The sequence below is a fragment of the Ammospiza caudacuta genome, chromosome 22 (genome assembly GCF_027887145.1).
Source record: "Ammospiza caudacuta isolate bAmmCau1 chromosome 22, bAmmCau1.pri, whole genome shotgun sequence".
Lineage (NCBI taxonomy): Eukaryota > Metazoa > Chordata > Aves > Passeriformes > Passerellidae > Ammospiza > Ammospiza caudacuta.
The window spans coordinates 5,887,497-5,910,100 of record NC_080614.1 but is presented as its reverse complement, the minus strand read 5'-3'; the positions used below and the strand labels follow the sequence as shown (position 1 = coordinate 5,910,100).

The window sequence follows — 22,604 nt, the reverse complement described above, 5'->3', positions numbered from 1 at the left end:
TCTCCTTAATGTCTGCTGTGAGATGTGACCAGAAATAGAGCAAAGCAGGCTCCAGTTAGGAATAAAGGAAAGACCTTTATTCTTTATTAACTTACAATATGAAAAAAGAAACATACAGAACTCAGAATGAAAACCTTCCAAAAAAAAAAAAAAATCCAAAAAAATTTGTGGATTCCCACATTCCTCCTCCTCCTCCCCCCAATTTCCACCCCCATACGAAAGGAGCTCTGACCTCTTTCAGGGACCAGAACCAAGAGAGAATTCCCCTGGGAGTGCTCTGATTTTAACCCCCTGTGTTCTCAGAGGTGAATCCATGTCCTCAGGTGCCAATATTCCAATCTGAGCCCCCGTTGGTTTGACCACAGCCTCCCAAAAACACTCACTTCCTTTTCAAACCAGGACTCCCTGCAAACTGCCCTAAATATCTTCAGGATTGTTCCTTTGAAGATGAAGTGCAGCTGAACCCCAGGGAGCTGTTAGCTCTGCTCATAGCTGCACATTCTGTTTAACACCTACATGATCTGAATTTGAACTGGGAAGGACTGGGAGGGAGTGGGTGGCCAGAGCCTCACTTTGTGGTTAGAGGGGGAATCATAAGGTAAAAATCATCTGTTGGAAAATAGAAACACAGTGCAAGCCCCAATACCCAGCACTGCTGTTTGATTTCTAACAATTTCATACACAAATAGTAAAATAGATTATTTTCATGATGCTTCGTGAAAATAATAGATAAAATTCTGACAATTTCATACACAAATAGTAAAATAGATTATTTTCACAATGCTTCAGAGTGTTCTTTTGCAGTCCTTTTACACATCCTTTAAGGCTGGGGGAGCAGCTTGTATTCCAGTGATCTTTATTACAGCAGCACTGCTTTGCATGGGCAGTTCTTGCTGTAAAATCAGCCTGTTTCCTTTCAATGGATCATTTTTACATAGATTTCTTTCGGATTTTCATTTCCCAGATATTTTATGGTTCTCAGCCAGTGATTTCCTTGCAAAGCTCTTCACCATAACTCCCCCTTTGAGTGCTTGCCATTCATTAATGTGCAGCTTTCCTGTGGAACTGGCCATCCCCATCACATGGTGGCTTTGCTTTCTCCTGCCTGGATGCCTTCCAATCCCACAGAAAGCTTTCTAGGGGCTCCAGGATGTCTGGTGATGACTGTGAGATGGCTTCTGGCAGCAGTGTTAATGCAAATGCATATTTGAGTGTGTTCTCATGACATATTTCCAATGCTGTGATCAAAAACGTGCCTATGGATGTTTTCAAGGGAAAAACCCCCAACTTGGGATGCTGTCAAAAGTGCATTTGCCTTTACTTGCAGCAAAAAAATTTCACAGTTTGGTTTTGTTTCTTTCACTGGATTTGCCTCTCAGCCTCAGCTCATCAAGGGAAGAATAATGACAAAATTAAATTTGAAATCTTGCGAAGAGTTCATTAAAATAAGTGTGACTTCCCAACATCAGGGCATGGCATATTTCCACATGAGGGGGATGGCATGATGGTATTTTGGGATTTGTGTTGCTGCATATTCACCCTTGGTTCATTTAAGAAAATAAAATGGACTGGAGTTCACTGCAGCTGAGGTTTGGGAAGGAAGGAAATGCAGGAAAAGCTCTGCAGCTGTTTGACTCTCACCTGTGCCAGCCACAGCATTTCCATTTGTTACAGACACAGAAAGGTGACACAGAAAATGGTACAGACTCACCTGGTGTCACACAATGAGATAATTTATTATTGTGCTGCTGGCACAACCCTCAGGGTCACCCAAAGACCCTTTGGTGGCTGCCAACATCATGAGTTTCTCACCTGGCTGGGACTGCCAAAATCTGGGTCAGAAATCCCAACAAAACACAGTTCATGATCTGTTGCTTGATTTTTTCCCTCTGTGCAGACAAACCCTAGTGGCAAATCTCTAATTGGATTTTCACACTTGCCCTTGACTAGATTGCTGCTTCCTTTTAATGCCATAATTACAATTTCCATGCCTTAAACCAAACCAGGGCTTGGAAACGTGGCCCTGTGGCTGCTGCTGCTGCCCAGGGATGTTCTGGAGAAGGGGGCAGTACCTGCTGTGCTGAGCACAGGGGCTCTGAGCATTTCATCATCACAGAAATGTTTGCTCAGTGGCTCTCACTCTTGGCTTTTTCCTTGGAACTTTGAGCAAACGTGGCCTTTGTTTGCATTTTTCCCTGGGATTTGTTTACTGTTCATTTGTGCTGCACATGCTGTGAGAAATTAAGCCACTATGTCCATATTTTTTTTTCCTTTCTCCTGCTTTCATTCCTTCACCCCCCTCCCCCTAAAAATCCTTACAATTCCTTTCATTACTTGGTGTTAACAGCACAAAAGAAATAAATACTTGAAAGAAGATACAAGCTGTGTTTCTGTTTGACTCTGGAGCTGCTGTGGTAACCAAATACCAGTCTGCAAGGTCAGGAAAAGAAAGGAAGAAATAAGAAAACGGCCCAAAAAGCTCAGACCATGGGGCTCATTGGCTTTTGCCCAGCAATTTCCAGCCACATGCCCCGAGAGCTGAGCAGTCACTCTGTAAATCTCTGAGTGTTTCATATAGTTTCCTTGTCATGTGGCCATTAAGTTTTATAACCTTTATATTTCAAGGGGAACAATGAAGGTGAATTCCTCTGAAATGCCCTAATGGATCCCACATGTTCTGGATGGTTCGTGGTGTGGCTGTTCTGGAGGTGCTGGACCTGCCTGAGGATGGTTGGTGATGGCCAAGGGACCCCATCCTGGTGGGTGCTGTCCTCCCTGCAGTGCTGAGGGGTCTGTCCTGCCACACCAGGGTGTCTGTCTGTCTGTCTGTCTGTCTGAGCCCCTGGGGATGCTCAGGGCCTGCAGGACATCTCTGCAGGGCAAGGAAACACCTCAGGGTAATGAATGGGCACAGCAAGGCAGGGAAAGGGAAAGGGAAAAGGGAAAGGGAAATAAGGGAAAGGGAAATTATACATTGTTAGTTATTTTGTAGATAATTCTGTTGAGGCAAAGGTGAGGAGCTGTGCTGGCCCTGCTGCTGAGGAATGCAGGACCAGGGCAGTGATGCCATGTGGGTGAGGAGTTTTTGTGTGTCCTCAGTTTATTTATGCAGCAGTTTGAAGTTTCATGTCCTCCTGACAGCTTTATTTGTCTCTTCTCAGCAACTTTCATGCTTTGAAATCAGGGAGCATTAGATGGGGAGGGTGGATCACATGCTTTGTAACAGCCTGGGTTCTTTTATTTGAAATTACTCTTTGCAAAGTGGTATTTTGCTGCTTTGGTGTGGGAGTGGTGAGGTTTGGAATGGATGGTGTCACTGAATTGGTGCCCACATCAGAACCTGGCCAGACTTCACTGCCTGCACAGAAACGGAGCCATGTGTCAAGGCAAGGTCATCTGCTGACCCAGAGAAACAAGTTTAATATTGTTCTTAGACCACAAGGAATTTCCACTTATTGTAAAAGCTGTCAGGCTGTTCCTGCCCTCCCTGTCAGTGGGAACAGGAATTTTGTGTGCTCAGACACACTGTAATGGAGATTTGGGCACTCTGATGATACAGACTGTAATAATAAGGAGGAGGAGAAGGAGAAGGAGAAGGAGAAGGAGAAGGAGAAGGAGAAGGAGAAGGAGAAGGAGAAGGAGAAGGAGAAGGAGAAGGAGAAGGAGAAGGAGAAGGAGAAGGAGAAGGAAAATAAAACAGGAAGAAGAATTAGAATTAGAATTAGAATTAGAATTAGAAGAAGAAGAAGAAGAAGAAGAAGAAGAAGAAGAAGAAGAAGAAGAAGAACAAGAACAAGAACAAGAACAAGAACAAGAACAAGAACAAGAACAAGAACAAGAACAAGAACAAGAACAAGTTGTTGTTGTCTGAGAGTCTCTCCTGCACCCGAGGCATCTCAGGTGTATCAAAGCCACAGCACAGCTCTGAGGTTCTTTTGTCAGCTCAAAAATGATAAAATTAAGATTTACAGGGCACATTTGTTCTGCTCCATCCACAGAATCTGAGGCACATCCTAAAAGTCACTTCTGACAGAGGCAGGGAGATGGGAGCAGGTGGGAATGGACATGTGGATTTTGTGGAGCCTGAGGTTAAACATCAAGGGGAACAGGTGGGAATGGAAATGTGGATTTTGGGGAGCCTGAGGTTGAACCCCAAAGGGAACAGGTGGGATTGGAAATGTGGATTTTGGGGAGCCTGAGGTTAAACATCAAGGGGAACAGGTGGGAATGGACAAGTGGATTTTGGGGAGCCTGAGGTTAAACACCAAAGGGAGCAGGTGGGAATGGACATGTGGGTTTTGGGGAGCCTGAGGCTGAACCCCAAAGGGAGCAGCAGCTGCTCGGGCAGCAGGGACAGCTCAGCAGGTTTGGTTGGTGCCTTGCTCTGAAGCTGTGCCCAGTTCATTGAGGAGCCTGTCAAATGCACTTTGTGCTGCCCTGAGCAGTGTTGGGAACAGTCCTGAGCACAGCAGGAAAACAAGGGGAGCCTGCCAGGAGCTCGTGTTCCACCAGCCAAGCCAGCAGTTTGCATCACCAGCTCTGGGCTCTGACGTGGGGAGCTCAGGGGGTCACAGAGCACTGCCCTCACTCCAGGGCAATGTCAGGGGTTCTGTCACCCAATTCTTGGTGGGATGGTTGGGAAACTGTGGATTGCCAGGCAAAGGAAAACTGCACAGCAGCTTCTGAACAAACCTTGGCTGTGTTCTGGCTGGATTCAGGCTGGATTCTGCAGAGTGAGCAGCTTATGGATGCATAAAGGTCAGGGATGCAAATATAATAAAAAACAAACATATAATTTCCATGCAGGGAATCCTTTGTGCAAAGTTTGTTGTGGATTTTAACCCCTCTTCAGAACTACTGGAATTAGCCATGGGTGGGTGAAAAGGAACAGGATTGTTCCAAGAGGTGAGAGAGAAAATCAATCACAGGGAATCCTGTTCTCCAAAAAGGAGAAGTGGCACCTCTTGATACCCTCCAGCCTTTCCTACACTGACTTTATGGGATTTGGGGTGAGAAAAGCCCTTTGGGGTCTCCCTGCTCATGTTCTGTGTCGCTGCAGCCACTGCAAAATCTAAATTCACTGTCAGGTTCCTTTTGAGGATGTTGAGCTGCAGCAATGAGGGGATGGGCACAGTGGGGTGTCTGGCATGGGGGAGGCTGTGGGTGTGGGATCTGTGTGCCAGGGGGCTCAGGGATCCATCCTGAGCATCCTCAGGAGAGCAGGAGGGTGCAGAGTGAGCAGGGATGGGGTGCAGGGGGTGCCACCCAGCCCTGGGCAGGCTGATAAGCTGGAGCACTGTGTCAGGCAATGGGGTATCTGGCATGGGGGAGGCTGTGGGTGTGGGATCTGTGTGCCAGGGGGGTCAGGGATCCATCCTGAGCTCCTTTAGGAAGCGTTTTATATCCTCAGGAGAGCAGGGAGGGGGTTCAGGAGGTGCCACTGAGCCCTGGGGATGCTGATAAGCTGGAGCACCGTGTCAGGCAATGCTGCTGACTGCGGGGCTTTTGTGTTTGCTCTCATTGAGGCTCGGAGCATAAATAATGACGGCGAGAGCAGCGCCGAGCTGTGTCCCAGCCCCCTCTCCCCAACAGGGTCAGGGGAAGGGAATTGCAGGCGGTGCCTTTGGCTGACACCGGCCCGTGGGGAGGGATGGGAGGAAGGGGGTCTGGGGGCTGGGTTCAGAGCAAGGTTAGCCAAATATCGGATAAATTAGGCAAGAGAAACAGACAGCTCAGCTTGCAGTGAACTTTTCACCCAGCTAACCTGTTCCTCACCCTGCCCTGCACAGGTGGAGTGCCACCAGCGCTGCCCCTGCTCCTCCTGGCCAAGGGACAGCTTGGAGGGGCTGCAAGAGAGCTGGGCCAACAGAACAAATAACAATTGATGATTTTTGAGTGTATCCATAGCAAGGAAGTAGACAAGGCTGTCAGCATAGAAACACGTTAGGAAAGATACATGAAATTTTTTATAAATCAGACTACATGCGTAAGTAAATATGTATACGTGCTTTATTAAATTTCTGTAAAACTTTTGCCAATTATATTGACGTTAGTTGCTCTGCACCAATGAATATAATAAGTAATTGTGATGTAATTAATGACTTATGATCACTCTTTTTTAAGGGTATATAAGCTGGAGGACACTCAGAATAAAAAACTTTTTTCTTCTTGGACCCTGATCACGTGTGTGAGTGTGTGTCACATCCAGCCTAACAGGGACAGGAGAGCAGGAGCTGCTCTGAATCCAAGGAATATCATAGCTCTGATTTCTGCTGTAAGAGCCCTGAAGTGAACACCACTAATTGCAGAGGGGCTGGTCCCTGTTTGCTGCAGGGTGAATGAGGACTGATGGTTACTGGTCATAGAGGGAAGAAATTCCACAATTGTGGTGGCACCAGTTATGGGTTCCTCTGGGTCTGGATTGAAGGCACTGAGACAGCAGTTCATGTTCACACTCAGGTGTTTATTGTTTCTTATCAGTGAAACAGTCTCACTGCTGTGAGTTCTGCAGCTTTTCATTAGAAGGCACAAAATGCCCAACAATCTCTTGGTACAAGGGCTTTTCTGACTAAACTGTCCAATTAAGAGCTGACACCTGGATTATTTTCCCTTTTAACCCAATAACTGATCCCACAGAGCTGCAATGGGGACTTTTCTGCCCAATTACAAAATGCCACCCAAACCCGTGGAGAAGGAGGAAGAAGCATGAAGAAGAAACTCAACACCCTGTGCCCTCCATCTTGCTGCCATCCACAACACACTAAATATCCCAAAACCCAAATTTCTCACCAAGTGACACACCTGCACTGCTCTCTGTAATCTATTTCACACCCTCCTATTCTGGAGTTTAGGAAACTTTCTCCATGAATGAGGGGCAGAGTCAGTGCTGCCGTGGGGGTCAGGGCACCCCAGAGCAGACACAGAAATATTCCCAATGCTCTGGGTTCCCACACATACTGGGGAGGGCAAGGAACAAATGTGAGTCCAAACAGCAATGATTAGGGATTCTTTGTGGGAAAACACAAGACTGGTGGGAATTCTGGTGTTTATTTCTCTGACTTCTCTTCTGCATTTGCAGTGCAAGTAAATACAAATAATTGCTGACAGATGTTGCAAAAACAGAGCATTATGCTAACCATTAAGGTTAATTTTTTTAGGTTAATAATAGATGCTGATAACTCAACATGGTGTACTTGGCTCAAGCTCCCATTACCTTGCTGAAATGGGCTCTGCTCCAGGTGCATGTGTGGAACCCAGTGCTGGATTTCTTCTCTTGACCCTTCCCTGAATCCCCTTGGTCTCCACTCCCTCCTCCCCAGGAAGCTCCAAGCAAATTAAAGTTCTGGGGTTTAAGTAGTTCCTCCATCACAACCAGTGCACAGTGGCGAGGCCTGAAGGTTTTTGTCTTTTCTTAAATCTCTGGTTTGTCAGGTCTGTTGGAGAGCAGGACCTTGCATTGCTTCAATCTTGGGTTGAAAACCACTGTGTTGAAATTGCAGCTCCAGTGTTCTCTAATCTTCCTTTTCCCTTTTCTCTCATCAGAGGCAAGGAAGGTCTGAAACCAACAGCAGCTCTCTAATGCACAATATTTCCAGGAGCCAAGTCCTGTATTCTTCTCTGTGTGTGCCTGAATGCCATAAAAGTCCAGAAAGTAAAAAAATTGCTGTAGAGCCCTCTGAAGAAGCTCCTTCTGGCAGTGAACTTCTGGATGGTGGATGGGAGCTGTGTCTGGAAAGGGCAGAGCAGCCTGGAGATCATCCCTGACTTCAGGAAGCTTAGAGCATCCTGGAGCAGTGAGTAATTTCAGCTTTGCCCCTGCCCTGTTCTTCGCACAGGGATGGTTCCCATCCCCATTTTGGCTCTGGAATATTCCTGTAAATGTCTGTCCACACCCAGCTCCTCAGCCACTGCCAGCTTTGGGTGCCTGGCTGCAAAGGAGCATCCAGAAATGTGCCCACAGGTGAGAAGAAGGCATGGGCTGGGTGATGGAGGTGATCTATGTTGGCAGAAATGGTTGGGAAGAGAGGTGTGTTATGTGGAAGGTGTGGGGAAAGGGATGAGGTTGTGATGTGGTTACTGCTGAACTCCTGAGCCTGCTGATGCTGCTGGTTGTTAATCAAAGAGTTTTTCCTTCTCCTGCAGATGTTTAAGAAGGTAAAAGGAGCTGAGATGTGCACAAGGCAGCAGCACCTCTGCTCCCCTTCCCCTGCAGGGCTGGGAGCTCCTGGTGGGTTTGATGAGCCCAGAGAGCAGATTCTGTTCAGACTCTCTCTGTTTGCTTGGTCTGGGCTGTTGTGGTGCTGTTCTGGTGTGGGTCTGTTCCCTCAGGATGGTTCTGCCTGGCTGATTTTACAACCTGCAGTTTCAAATACAAATTCCACCCTCGGGGATGGGACAGGGCAAGGACAAGGTCATCAGATAAGTGGGGCTGCTCCTTCTCCAGCAGTTCAGGCAGATTCATCAGAGCTCCAAGTAACACCAGGATCTTGCCAGAGACAAATTTGCCTGTCTGATCTGTCAGAGTGTGTATTCTCCACAAACCCTGCTCCCTTTTGGATGTGTTGGTGAAGTTTCCCAGAGCAGTTTGGCCAATCCCACCGTGGCTCCAAACCCCTGTCAAGGCTTCTGCTGCATTTTTCACTGCCCCTTGAGTGACATCATTCAAATGATGAGTCTCTGAGATGATTCATACCAAAAATAAAGATCCTAATAATTGTTACCAGTTCTTCAGATCACTGTTCCTGATTCCCAGCATCCTCCCACTGGTCCCTGGAGCTCCCTCCTCCACCCACTCCTTTTCCCTGATATTTCCCAGGCTCTGCCTGTGGGCTCAGGGTGCCCTCTCCTGAGGTGAGGTGTGAGTGTCTGTGTGTCTGCCTCTCCCCAGAGCAGCATTTGGGGCTTGGCTGCTGCATTTAGGGTTTGCTGTAGGGGCAGATGCAGCTGGGGTGGGACAGGGAGGCAGAGGGACCCTGGCAGCTCCAGGGCAGCTTCCCAGGTGTGGGAATCCACAAAACCAGAGGGTTTTGGGAAAGCTGCAAAAGGCAGGCAGGCCTCAGAGACAGCAGAACTGTGATTGGAGCTAAGCAGCAGCCATGAGATTGGTCAGCAGAAAAAAATATTTAAACTGTAGAAAAGCAAGGACAAATAGAACAATGGTCTGTGTATTAACGCTTGTCTAGAAGAACTCTCTAAGCTACAGAAAAGTTTATCTAGCAAGATATTAGCAAGTTTTAAGCTTAACAATGAAGCTCTGTGCATTGTGTTTTAAGGCTCCCAAGCAGGTATTGGATTTGAAATAAGCAAGCATTGTTTTAACCAAAGGGACATGTGCTTATAGTGATTGGATGGAGCTACTGTCAATGTGCTTTTGCTTTGTGTGATTGGCCAAAAAACTTATAAAGTGAGTTGTAACATTAAGCTCTTGGTCTGCTGCCTGGGACGTGAGCTGATGGGTTCTTCCCATTGTCATAACCATGTAATGAGACTGATGCTGGAAAATACAACAGCTCAAGGCAGTTCCCAAAAAGAGAGCTTTTAATTTCTGACTTCAATATTTATAGATTTTTTTAAATATTTATATATATATATATATATATATATATAAAATATTTATACATTATATATAACTATATAATATATATTCATATAATTTTAATATTATATATTTTAATGTTATAATATATAAATATAATATATTCATATATTTTTAAAAATATTTTTATTTTGTATAGATTTTTCAAAGTGACAGAGGATTGGAGGGTGACAGTGCCACCTCTCCAATGACACTGGGCACCAAATTTCTTCTATAAAAGAACGCAAAACAGTGAGTTATTTACATAAAGAGTGTGAGAAAGTTTGTTACAAGAACGTAAACATCAGAAGGCTGGGAAAATCTTAAAAAATCAAGACAACTGTGTTGGCTCAGCAGAATGAGCTCCCCAAAAGAGAACCCTGAGAACCTTTCTGGGGTGGATTTATGGCAAGTGCTGGAGCTGGCACAGGGCAGCCGAGGGGAAGGGAAGCTTGGCATGACCTTTGCTGTGTTATTTATTAACACTTTGCAGCCCCCTGGAAAATGAACTTTGGAAAGGCCGGGACTCAGCAAATCCATTGTGCTGCGCTGACAGAAAGATCCTGTTACAACACACTTCAGCTGCCAGCTTGCTGCAGTCACTCAATCCATCACGGTGGGCCGGGGGATCACAAGGCAGTGAAACTCAGCCCGGCGTGTTATTTTAGTCTTACATGGGCTGTGAGATAAACGGGGCATGAACCGGCCCCCTGGCAGGGGGGCGACCCCCGGCGCCCTCATTAAAGTGCCAATCAAAAAGAGTAATGGAGGGGGAATGGGAAACTCCTCCGGCTCCTCCAGCCTCGCTCTGTCCCGGCAGCTCGCACGGGCCAAGGGAAATATTTCTGTTCTGAGCAGGAGCCAGGCCCCAGAAATGCTCCCGGTGTGTCCTGGAGCTCTGAGGCTGCTCTGGGGTTGTGGGGTGGAAACCTGGGCCTGGCTGTGAGCACAGAAACACCAAAGCACCAAATCACAGAAACACCAAAGCGCAGAAGGACCAAATCACAGAATCACGAAATCACAGAATCACAGAGTCACCAAATCACCAAAGCACAAAATCACCAAATCACAGAATCACAGAATCACCAAGTCACAGAATCATCAAATCACAGAAACACCAAATCACAGGATTACAGAATCACAGGATCACAGAATCACCAAATCATAGAAACACCAAATCACAGAATCACAGGATCACAAGATTGGAAGAGACCTTAAAATCATCAAGTCCAACCCAGCCCCAACACCTCAACTCAACCCTGGCACCCAGTGCCACATCCAGGCTTTGTTAAACACACCCAGGGATGGTGACTCCACCACATCCCTGGGCAGAACATTCCAGAACTTTATCACCCTTTCTGTGAAAAACTTTTCCTAATATCCAACCTGTATTTCCCTTGGTGCAGCTTGAGGCTGTGTGCTCTGGTTCTGTCTCTGTCTGGAGAAAGAACCCAGCCCCAGCTGAGCACAGGCACCTTTCAGGAGCTGCAGAGAATGATAAAATCATCTCTGAGTCTCCTTTTCTCCAGGCTGAGCACCCCCAGCCCCCTCAGTGGTTCCTCACAGGGTTTGTGTTCCCAGCCCCTCTCCAGCCTCGTTGCCCCCTCTGGATGTGCTTGGGGGAACTGGGAGGGTCCTCCCTGGGTGCACCCTGCAAAAGGTGTGGATGTGGATCCTGTGGATGTGGATTCTGTGGAGGCTCAGCCCCTGGGACTGTGCCCGTGGTCACTCAGTGATGGTTTTCTGTCAGCAGTGGCGCCCAGACCAGGATTTGTGTGGGAAGCTGCAGTGAAACCTCTCTCAGTGCTGCCCTGCTCTGTGTGTGAGGTGTGGGTGTGGATCCCTGTGCTCTGGGGGGGTTATTTCCACTGGAACCCACAGCAAATCCTCACTGGAGAACCTTGGGGTGAATACAGACATGAGCTGAGGCACAGGAGCAGAGCTGAGCTGTCACTGATGCCCTGGGCTCTGCTCTGACCATGGGTGCTGCTCTTTGGGGCTGGGGGAGCTCCCAGCGCTGCTGGGGGATTCCTGCATGGCCTGAGATGTGCTCTGGGTGATGGATGTCACACACATCTTTTATGAACAATCCTTTCCTTAGGATTTTTCCTCCTGAGAAGTTGAGAGGCCTCAGGAACAAAATGTAAACATTGATTATCTGCTGCTGTGGAATGCAACAGGTGCATCTGGGATTGGTCTCATGTGGCTGTTTCTAATTAATGGCCAATCACAGTCAGCTGGTTCAGACTCTGTCCGAGCCACAAACCTTTGTTATCATTCTTTCCTATTCTATTCTGAGCTAGCCTTCTGATGAAATCCTTTCTTCTATGCTTTTAGTATAGTTTTAACGAAATATATATAATAAAATAATAAATCAAGCCTTCTGAAACATGGAGTCAGATCCTCGTCTCTTCCCTCATCCTCAGACCCCTGTGAACACGGTCACAGATGTATAAATTCATGTTCTTCTGCATGTTGATCTCCCTCTGGTGCGTGCTCAGAGAGGGAAAAGGTGCCTGTGGAGAGAAAGGTGAGTGAAGTTGTGCTGTGTAATGTGGATTTTTATTGCTAGAAATCAGGAAGCTGAAAGTGGGGGAGTTGGCTCTTAAACCTGCTTATAAATGTCAGTTCTGGTGTGATCTCACTGTGATTATGGCCTTGGCAGATGTTTATTTTTGCTCACAAGGATTTATCAGCAGCACAGACTTTCTCCAGGTAGACACTGATCTGATTTAAAATATTTTTTTTTTAATGGACAGGATCAGCTGTTGGGATTAGAGTTAGTGAAGCAAAATGTGTGAGTAGTAATATCAAGGAATGACAACTGCCACAAAACAAGGAGTTCCCATGTGAAGGTGACATCTTATTGTCCACTGAGGCTGGTACAGATTAGAGGCACCAAAAACAGAGAGGAAGGAAATCCTGGAGCCCTCAGCTCAGGAAAATCATGGAACAGATCCAGGGGAGGCCACAGAGATGCTCCAAAGGCTGGAGACCAGCCTGAAGCAGAGAGAGCTCCAGGGACACCTCAGAGCCCCTTCCATTATTTCAGGAGGCCACTGGAAAGATGGGGATAAAGCTTTTAGCAGGGCCTGCAGCTGTAGGAGAAGGGAAAGTGGTCGGAAAGTGAAGGAGAGCAGACTCAGAGCTGATATAAGGAAGGAAATTTTGCGATGAGGATGAGGAACAGTCACAGGTTGCCCAGAGCAGGGGTAGATCCATGGAAACATCCAAACCAAACAATTGTGTGACTATAAATATCATGATTGGTGTCAGCTTGTACTGATCAGGTCAGAAATAATGATTTGTACCCATTTATGCACAAAATTCTGGAACATTTGCTAGTCTGAACTGGGGGATGAGGATGTAAGGATTCTGTCTCTGGATAATCCTTTGAGGGATCATGAAAGTGCTGTTACAACACAAATAAATATATCTTATGGCATAGAAGGTGTGCTGAATAGAATCTTCAGATTTCTGGGATGTTTACCTCAAATACTGCTTCCTTCATACTTTGAGAGTCAAAGAAATCCAGGAAAGGATGAATGGAAGGGCCTGGAATTGCCACTGGCAGGGGGGAGATGCCAGTGGTGATGCTGCTGCTGCTGGACCTGCTGTAGGGGCTGGGGCAGTCTGGCCATGCAAATGGTGAGTTAATTGTAAAAATGATTTTATTTCCCCCTCCCATTAAAGCTGCATGCAGGCACAGGTTTTTGCAACATCATTATTTTGATACCCAGTGGTTTGTGGGGCTGGATGTCAGCTGTTTGCCAAAGCAGTCCTCAGGAATGGTGAGTCACCCTCCTGGGGCAGAGCAAATGTTTGCTTTTGTGGTGTCTGCAGGGCTGAGGGATAGCTGGTATGATGGATTTCTCCTTTATTTATTAGAATTCCTCTGCAGCTGCAGCATGCAGGGGACTTTTTTTCTTTTTTTTTTTTTTTTTTTTTTTTTTTTGCTGGCATTATCAGAACCCATTGTTCTGCAGCTCCCATCCACAGCCCTTGTCCTCTGGGTGACCCAGCCATTTATCCAAAATGGAAATGCACATGGAAGCTGTTTACTTGGCCCATGGCCTTTCAGTGCTTTTGAGTCAGCCCAGAGCAGCCTGAGGTGCTGCTTTTACCCACACTTTGTGCTGAGCACAGGGCTGGGCAGTGCAGAGTCAGGGAGAGAAAACCCAAAAACCCAAACACACACCAGCCAGCCCCCTGTGACACTGGGCTATGGATAAATTATGTATTATAATGCATAATACACCCTGCACCCTATATAGATATATATGTGTGTGTGTATATATATATATATGTATATATATAATGTATATAATAGTACATAATACACTCTGCACTCTATATAATTTATATATATATAAAAATTATCTATATTATAATATATAATATATGTTATAATATATATTATATGTTATAATAAGTAATTTTATTATATATTATAATAAAATTATATAACATATAATATATTATGTATTATAATATATTATATATTATACATAATACTCCCTATAATAGTATTCTATGATATATTATATATTATATATGATATATAATATATATTATGTATAATATATAATATATTATGTATTGTATTATATTATATATACAATACATAATACTCCCTATAATAGTATTCTATATTATATAATATATAATATAAGATTATGTATTATAATATATAATATATATATAATACATAATACACTCTATAATATATAATAGTATAATATAATATAATATAATACAATACAATATAGTACAATGTAATATAATGTAATATAATATACCCTATAATATATAATAACCCTATATTATATATAATATAATAGATAACGTTATGTATTACAATATATTATATATAATACATAAACCACCCTATAATACATAATAGTGCCCTTCATGGGGTGGGCAGGCCCTGGCACAGGGTGCTCAGAGAAGCTGTGGCTGCCTCAGAAATTTCCAATGACATTTCCATCCTTGGAAATGTCCCAGGCCGGGCTGGACAGGGCTTGGAGCAGCCTGGGGCAGTGCAGGGTGTCCCTGCCATTGCACAGGGAGCATGGGTTGCTCTTTAAGGTCCCTTCCCACCCAAACCAGTCTGGATTTTGGGATTCTGATGCTCTCTGCTCATCATGAGTGTCCCCAGGCCCTGAGCAGAGCTGACCCCTCTAAGGGAGCTGCAGTTTGCACCCACAGCATTTTGTATTTCTGGCCAAAAATGTGCTGTGGTTCTGCTAAGCAAAACAATATGATTATTTTCCTCCCAGTGTTTGTCAGTGGTTAATGAGTAACCTTTTCTTTCTGGCAGGAATCCTTGTCAGATTCTGCCCTCTCCTGCACCAAGGCTGCTCACAGACCCAGCTGGGGCTGAGCTCTCAACTCCAGCTCCCAATTCCCAATCTCCCACTCCAGAAAATCTGCTCTGGAGACCCACAAAAACTCCACAGTTTGGGCAAACTGCTCTGAGTCCTGTTAACAAAATTTCCTCAGCCAGGGATGGTTGTGGCAGGGAGAGCAGATGGGTTTGAGCTGCCCTGAGCCCCAAAGCTCCCAGATCTGTAAGAAATGGGCTGCAAGAAAGTCAAACCTGTAACACAAAGGGAGTTGGAAGTGCTTTGTCCCAGTCCTGCATTTGATAAAATAAAGCAGTGTGGAGTAAGAGTGTGCTGGCGAGCTGGAATGCTGCAGCAATCCAAACTGAAGCACTGGGCTAATTATTTATTATTATTATTATTATTATTATTATTATTATTATTATTATTATTATTATTATTATTATTATTATTATTATATTTTGCTTTATGGTATGTATTTTCAGAAAATTAAGGTTGTTCTTTCTTTGCAGCAACCTTAGGAAATTTAGGAGGGTGGAATAGAGAGTTTGGAACACAGCCTTTGCTTTTCAAGAGAATTTTGAAGTATATGTACATTTGGGGGTGGGTGATATATATATTTAAAGTAGTACAGATGCATGGATGTGCACAGTGTTATTGTCAGGTGAAAATTTTATAAGTGGAGTTTGAGCAACTATTGACTTAATTCAAATATGCTTCAATTCTGCTTTGCTATTTTTTTTTAATATCTGTGCAACAATCTAAAGAGAGTACATTCACTGAAACCTGATTTTTCAGCATGAGGTACCCAAGGTAAAGTCATTGTGAGCAGCAAATCAAGGTGGGTTCCTCTGAGAAGGAAAAGAGAGCAAATCTGAGTGGGTTGTGCACTGGAGAAAGCAGGTTTGTACCAAACAGTGCTTTAGAGAGAAAAAGTTTAAAAAATATGAATAGTTGGGCTAAGATGTTGCAAAGTATTTTACTGAAGAGAAAATAGACAAATGTTGAAAAGCATCATGCAGTTTAGGAAGTGAGATAGTGGAGAGATCAAAAGGTCCCTGTCTCTGGGTGGGGCCCATTTAGCCACTTAGCTGCTCCCCACAAAAATGTAAACACTGCTCTGCTCTGGAGAGCAGCCCTGGGCTGGAGCTGCTCAGAGGGAGCATCACCCTGAGCTTCTGGGATCACCCTGAGCTTCTGGGATCCCTCTGGGATCACCACCCTGAGCTTCTGGGATCACCCTGAGCTTCTGGGATCCCTCTGGGATCATCACACTGAGCTTCTGGGATCACCCTGAGCTTCTGGGATCCCTCTGGGATCACCACACTGAGCTTCTGGGATCCCTCTGGGATCACCACACTGAGCTTCTGGGATCCCTCTGAGCTTCTGGGATCCCTCTGGGATCATCACACTGAGCTTCTGGGATCCCTCTGAGCTTCTGAGATCCCTCTGGGATCATCACACTGAGCTTCTGGGATCCCTCTGAGCTTCTGAGATCCCTCTGGGATCACCACACTGAGCTTCTGGGATCCCTCTGAGCTTCTGGGATCCCTCTGGGATCATCACACTGAGCTTCTGGGATCCCTCTGAGCTTCTGAGATCCCTCTGGGATCATCACACTGAGCTTCTGAGATCCCTCTGGGATCATCACCCTGAGCTTCTGGGATCACCCTGAGCTTCTGGGATCCGTCTGGGATCACCACACTGAGCTTCTGGGATCCCTCTGAGCTTCTGGGATCCCTCTGAGCTTCTGGGATCCCTCTGGGATCATCACACTGAGCTTCTGGGATCATTCTGAGCTTCTGGGATCATCACCCTGAGCTTCTGGGATCCCTCTGGGATCATCACCCTGAGCTTCTGGGATCCCTCTGAGCTTCTGGGGCTGTGGCAGGAGCAGAGGGCAGGGAAGGGTGCTGGTAATGTCTGCCCCATGCTCCCATTACTGCAGGAGCTGTTGGGAACTGGATCATTCCTGATCCCTTCCTGATCAGGCGAGGAAAAGGAGTTTTCAACTATGACCATGCCATAGATGCAGGACACAGAACTTCAGCCCTGGCTTTGGAACCTAAAATTTAATTTCTTTTTTTCCAGTTACTTCCATGCCTTGAGAAAGTGAAGACATTTTCTGTCTCAGGAGAGGGCAGCCAAGTGATGCCTGTCTGTCTGTCTGTCTGATGTCTGTCCTGGGGCTGTTTCCAGTGGGGACACACCTTTGGAGTTTTTCACCTTTGCAGGAGCACTGGAGTGAAACTGGGCCAGGGAAAAGGGCAAGGGAGAAAAGGGCAGGAGGAGAGTGCAGGACAGAAAAGGGGAATAAAGGGGAGGGCAGGGAAAGGGGGAGGTCAGTAAAGAGGAGGAAAGGTGGAAAGGTTGGGAAAAGGAAGGACAGGGAAGGACAGGGAAGGATGTGATGGGTAAAGGGGAGGAGAGAAGGAAGACATGGAAAGGTGCCATTTCCATGCTGTGTGGGTCTCTCTGCCAGTCACAGACAGTTCTTCCTTCCTGCCCAGCTGAGGTGATATTTCATCTACTCTTTACTACACCTTGAAGCTGGACAAGTATTTTCACACAAACTGAGTTCAGGGTGTTCAATGGCTGCTCTAGTGCTTCACATCATCTCCTCATGGGTGGTTACTGACCCCAAGCACCCCATCCAGCCCCTGCAGTGCCCAACACAGCAGTGAGAACTGCTCCTTGTTTTTCCTCCCCACCTTTAGCAGCCCAGCATTTTACAAGAGCTCAGAAGTGGCTTCATTCTAACCTTCAGCAGCAAAATACTCTCATGAAGGGATTTCACCTTCAATTTATTTTACCTTTTAAAATGTCTACTTACACTGAATCAAAAGGTTTATGAAGTCACACTTTAAAATGCAGGTTACTCAGCAGAGAGTTGTGTTTCCATACCCAAACCTGGCACCTCCAGGGAGTAAATGGGACACTGAGGGCTCCAGTTCCTGTGGGTCAAGGTGTTTAAAGCACTCATTGCTCCCTCTTCAGTGTGGTCACAGTTAATGAGACAAATACCAATGTGCTGTACAACATCAGGGAAAAAATTATTGTCTTTTTTATTTAGAAGTTTAGTTCTCAAGATATTGTGAAGTCCAACAAGCTGGTAATCTCCTTTCCCCCCACCCTTCCTCCACCTGAGGGAAGGAAAATCTGAAGTTAAATGTTCAATTTCCAAGGCTGCTCACTTCAACTACTTCAAAAACAAGTCAGAAAAGAGGCTTTGAGATGCAGACTGTGAATGTAGAACTGAATCTTCCCTGTATTATTTACCAAAATACAATTTTTTTTGTTAAAAAAGAGGCTGACATTTCAAAGCCCACCAAACAACCCAACCAATGCCCCCATATCACAGTGTTAATGCACCCTATTCATGGTGTTAAAGCTCTAAACCACAGGACACCTGTGCTCCAAAAGCTGAAATTAATTCTTGATTTTATTTTTTAAAGGTTTATCTACATTCCTGTACTGTGAAAATCAATTTTCTCAAGGAAAAAAAAAGACAGAGAGAGAGAAGGGCTTCTGTCAGGTAGTGCAGTATGACTCAGTCGAGCTCCTTTAATTTCTTTACACAGTAAACAGACTCATATTTATACCAACACCCTCTGCAGTTGTATTTACATGACACTTGTACATATATACATGTTAGCAAAATACAGGGCTTCTCCCAGACCCAAAGCTGTGGCAGCTACACCTCTGGTATACAACTAGTGCTTAAAAAAGAAAAGCCACCTCTTTTGTTTTCTCTAAATACTAAAATGATATTTTTTCCTTCTCTGGTCACGCAGTCCTGGCTCCAGCCTGGTACTTGCAGCTCTTTCTGGCAGTGAGGAAATGGATTTTCAAGAGTCCAGCTCGAGATGCTCTTGATTTTCACTAAGTCTCAGCATCAGCTGCTGCTCATAATAAAGGCTCTTTGCATAGTTGATTTCTTGGGACACCTTTACTGCCAGAGCTTCTGATTTCACTTTCACCTGCAGAAAGAAAGGGGATTTTTCTTAATGTGCTCCTGCTGTCAGCTAAAACAGAGTAGATTTTAGATTTGAGGTAAGGAACAGAAAGGTTTCAGCGGAGTTTCCTTGTCAGCATTTAGGGGGGAGCAAGGAAGGAGGGTGAGGGAGCACCAGGTACCCACACAGATATTCAGGAACTCTGTGCCATATCTGAGGTTATTTCCTTTGCCTCCCCTCCCACCTTTTATCTGGCTGCTCTGTTTGGAATGTGAACTGCCCTGGGTCAGGGGTGAGCCTGTAAAACAGCCCCTGAGCAACTACTGAAATGGCACAGAGCATAAACACTGCTTCCAGCACCAGAGACCTCACAGTACAACTGCTGCATGGAGGAGGAGATTTTACAGACAGCAAAGTGCCCATGTGGTTAAAAGTTAAAAGCCTTTCACAGGTAAATACAGGTTTCTTCCTGTTACTTTGCAGCCTGTGGGACTATTTTAGTGTTTTCCTTTCTTCAGCTTTCTCAGGAGTTCAGGGAGCCACTGAAACCTGGGAAGGAGATGTTTATAGTGCTGACAGAACAAAACTTGTGCCTAAATCCCTTTTTTCCCTAGGGGAAAGGTGCCTAAATCCCTTTGCTTCCAAGAGGAAGGGTACCTAAATCCCTTTGCTCCCAAGGGGAAGGGTACCTAAATCCCTTTCCTCCTGAGGGGAAGGGTGCCTAAATCCCTTTCCTCCTGAGGGGAAGGGTGCCTAAATCCCTTTTTTCCCAAGGGGAAAGGTGCCTAAATCCCTTTGCCCCCAAGGGGAAGGTGCCTAAATCCCTTTCCTCCCAAGGGGAAGGGTGCCTAAATCCCTTTGCTCCCAGGGGAAGGTGCCCAAATCCCTTTTTTCCAAGGGGCAGGGTGCCTAAATCCCTTTGCTCCCAGGGGAAGGTGCATAAATCCCTTTGCTCCCAAGGGGCAGGGTGCCTAAATCCCTTTGCTCCCAAGGGGAAAGGTGCCTAAATCCCTTTGCTCCCAGGGGGAAAGGTGCCTAAATCCCTTTTTTCCCAATGGGAAGGGTGCCTAAATCCCTTTACTCACAGGGGCAGGGTGCCTAAATCCCTTTACTCACAGGGGCAGGGTGCCTAAATCCCTTTGCTCCCAGGTGGAAGGTGCCTAAATCCCTTTGCTCCCAAGGGGAAAGGTGCCTAAATCCCTTTGCTCCCAGGGGAAAGGGTGCCTAAATCCCTTTGCTCAGAGGGGGAAAGGTGCCTAAATCCCTTTGCTCCCAGGGGAAGGTGCCCAAATCCCTTTGCTCCCAGGGTGCCAGTGCTCACCATGGGCCGCTGCTGCGAGGGGCCGGGCATGGCCAGCCCGCTGCTCGTGTTCACTGCCTTCTTGGTGAGCTGGATGTAGACGTTCCCGTGGTCCTTGGACACCAGGCAGTGGTACAGGTCATCATACCTGACCTCCAGGAAGATGCAGTCCCTGTCTGTGAAGTCTCCACTCTTCAGGAAGTACACGGCCTTGGAGGAGATGAGCACGCAGTAGCTGTCGATGTTCTCCACGGCGATGAAGCTGCAATAAAGGGGAAAGCATTGTTAGCTTAGAGCTAAAAATAGCAAATTAACAAGTGTCATCACCTGTTTGTGACCTTCAGAACGCCATCAGAAAATTGAGTGGTGCAACATGTACAATTCCTGTGTATTTAATTTGTTTGGATATGGAGCTAATGAAGGATGCCCTCATCTATTTATACAAAGATTGTGCTGTAAATGAAATATTGGTGCTGCCTGCCTGGTCATCAGCTTTGGGCATTACAGGTACACATAAAAATGTCTTTTAGGAACAGTAATTTCCATGCTCTGCAGCACTGCAAGTCCTAATGCTGAAGCTTAATTGCAACTAACGTCAGTAAGTGAAATTGCTGTAAATGCTGTAAATCAAATGCTGTAAATCAAATATTGGTGCTGCCTGCCTGGCTACCAGCTTTGGGCATTACATTAAAATGTCCTTTGACAAGGACTTAGGAGCAGTAATTTCCTTGCTCTGGAGCACTGCAGCAGTTATGGTATTTTCTGAAAAATTTTTTCTTTAAGATTTTTTCTCTTAGGAAGCTGAGAGACTTCAAGAACAAAATGTAAACAATGGTTATCTGCTGCTGTGGAATGCAACAGGTGGATCTGTGATTGGTCTCATAGAGTTGTTTCTTATTAATGGCTAATCACAGGCCAGCTGTTTTGGACTCTGTCCAAGACACAAGCCTTTGTTATTCATTCTTTCTTTTTCTATTTTTAGCCAGCCTTCTGATGAAATCCTTTCTTCTATTCTTTTAGTATAGTTTTAATATAATATATATCATAAAATAATGAATCAAGCCTTCTGAAATATGGAGTCAGATCCTTGTCTCTTCCCTCATCCTCAGACCCCTGTGAACAGTCACAGAGCACTGCAAATCCTAATGCTGAAGCTTAATTGCAATTAACTTCAGTAAATCAAATGCTGTAAATCAAATATCGGTGCTGCCTGCCTGGCCACCAGCTTTGGCATTACAGGTACACATTAAAATGTCCTTTAACAAGGACTTAGGAACAGTAATTTCCTTGCTCTGGAGCACTGCAAGTCCTAATGGTGAAGCAAATTGTAACTAATTCAGTTCCAGAGCTGGTACGTGAAAGGTTTGCAGACATTTATGACAAGAGCTATCCTGTAATTCTCCTGTGCTTCTCTGCTCCCCACCCACACCTCCCTGCCTTCAAAGCCAAAATCAAGTTGAACCTGCTGCCAGGATCAGTAGCAGAAAAGAGAAATTAACTGTTTAACAAGGGGTGAGAGGTTAAGCAGCAAGCAGGTTTCCCCAGGGAGATTACGCTGAGTGATGAATAGGAAGAGGGAGAGAAGAGTGAGTTAGGAATATTGAGAGTTATGATGGCTGAAAAGAATAAATGTAAGGTGCAAAAGTGAAATGGAAGTTGAGCCCACAAATGCTTCTCCCCCACTTCTGGTTTACAACTGAAATGAACCTCATTAGTGGGGCTTTAAAAAAGCTGAAAAATTCAGCATTGAATGTGGAATCATAGCTGAGCAGAGTAATAGAGCAGTGCTAAACAGAGTAAAAAAGCTCTGCCAGCAGCCCCCAGGGTTGACAAACATCTGTAAAGGAGGATTTTTCTGCTGTCAGGCAGGTTCCCAATTGCTGCCCCCTGAGCCACTGCCCATACAAACCTGCCTGCTGTCCTCACACCCTGCAGAATCCTCCACTGGCTTAGAAATCGGTGACCTCTGTCACTAACTCAGTGTTTCTGGTAAACAGAAGAGTTCCCAAATCTCCAAATGCACCCTTGGCTCTCCCAGTTAAATATCACTGCACACACAAGCTACTCTGATCTGTAGTTAAATAAACCCAGAGCTATAAAAGATATGTTAATAGCCAAAAATATGCCAAGAGGTCAGGCCATAGTTTCTTTTTGTGGTATAAAAGGATAACTGCAGTAATTCCTCTCAAAGACACTGCTCTGCACTTTCCCTCTGTGCTGAGTCCCTGCCCTCACACCAACTCCAGCCCATGCTGTCATGTGCTGGGAAGGACACAGCCTCATCAAAAAGGGCCTGGAACATGCTCTGCCCAGCTCTAAGCTCGGATGAAGCTCCAGGAAGATAAAAAACTGTGTTCCTTCAAGTAAAACAAACTGGGAGAAAAGTGGAGTTTGGCTTAGAGGAACCCAGGTGAAAGACAACATGAACA

The 22,604-nt window shown here is 45.5% G+C and overlaps 1 protein-coding gene across 1 annotated transcript in view; it reads right to left on the bottom strand.

Moving 5' to 3' along the window:
- Positions 1-17,960: 17,960 nt before the first annotated feature.
- VPS13D (vacuolar protein sorting 13 homolog D) overlaps positions 17,961-22,604 on the bottom strand; it is a 102,405-nt gene continuing 97,761 nt past the window's right edge. The window contains exons 69-70 of the mRNA XM_058818916.1: positions 20,197-20,437; positions 17,961-18,899 (exon numbers count right to left, since the gene is read on the bottom strand). Of these exons, the coding sequence (XP_058674899.1) occupies positions 18,768-18,899; positions 20,197-20,437 (373 nt within the window). The 3' untranslated portion in view covers positions 17,961-18,767. The remainder of the gene's footprint in view (positions 18,900-20,196; positions 20,438-22,604) is intronic.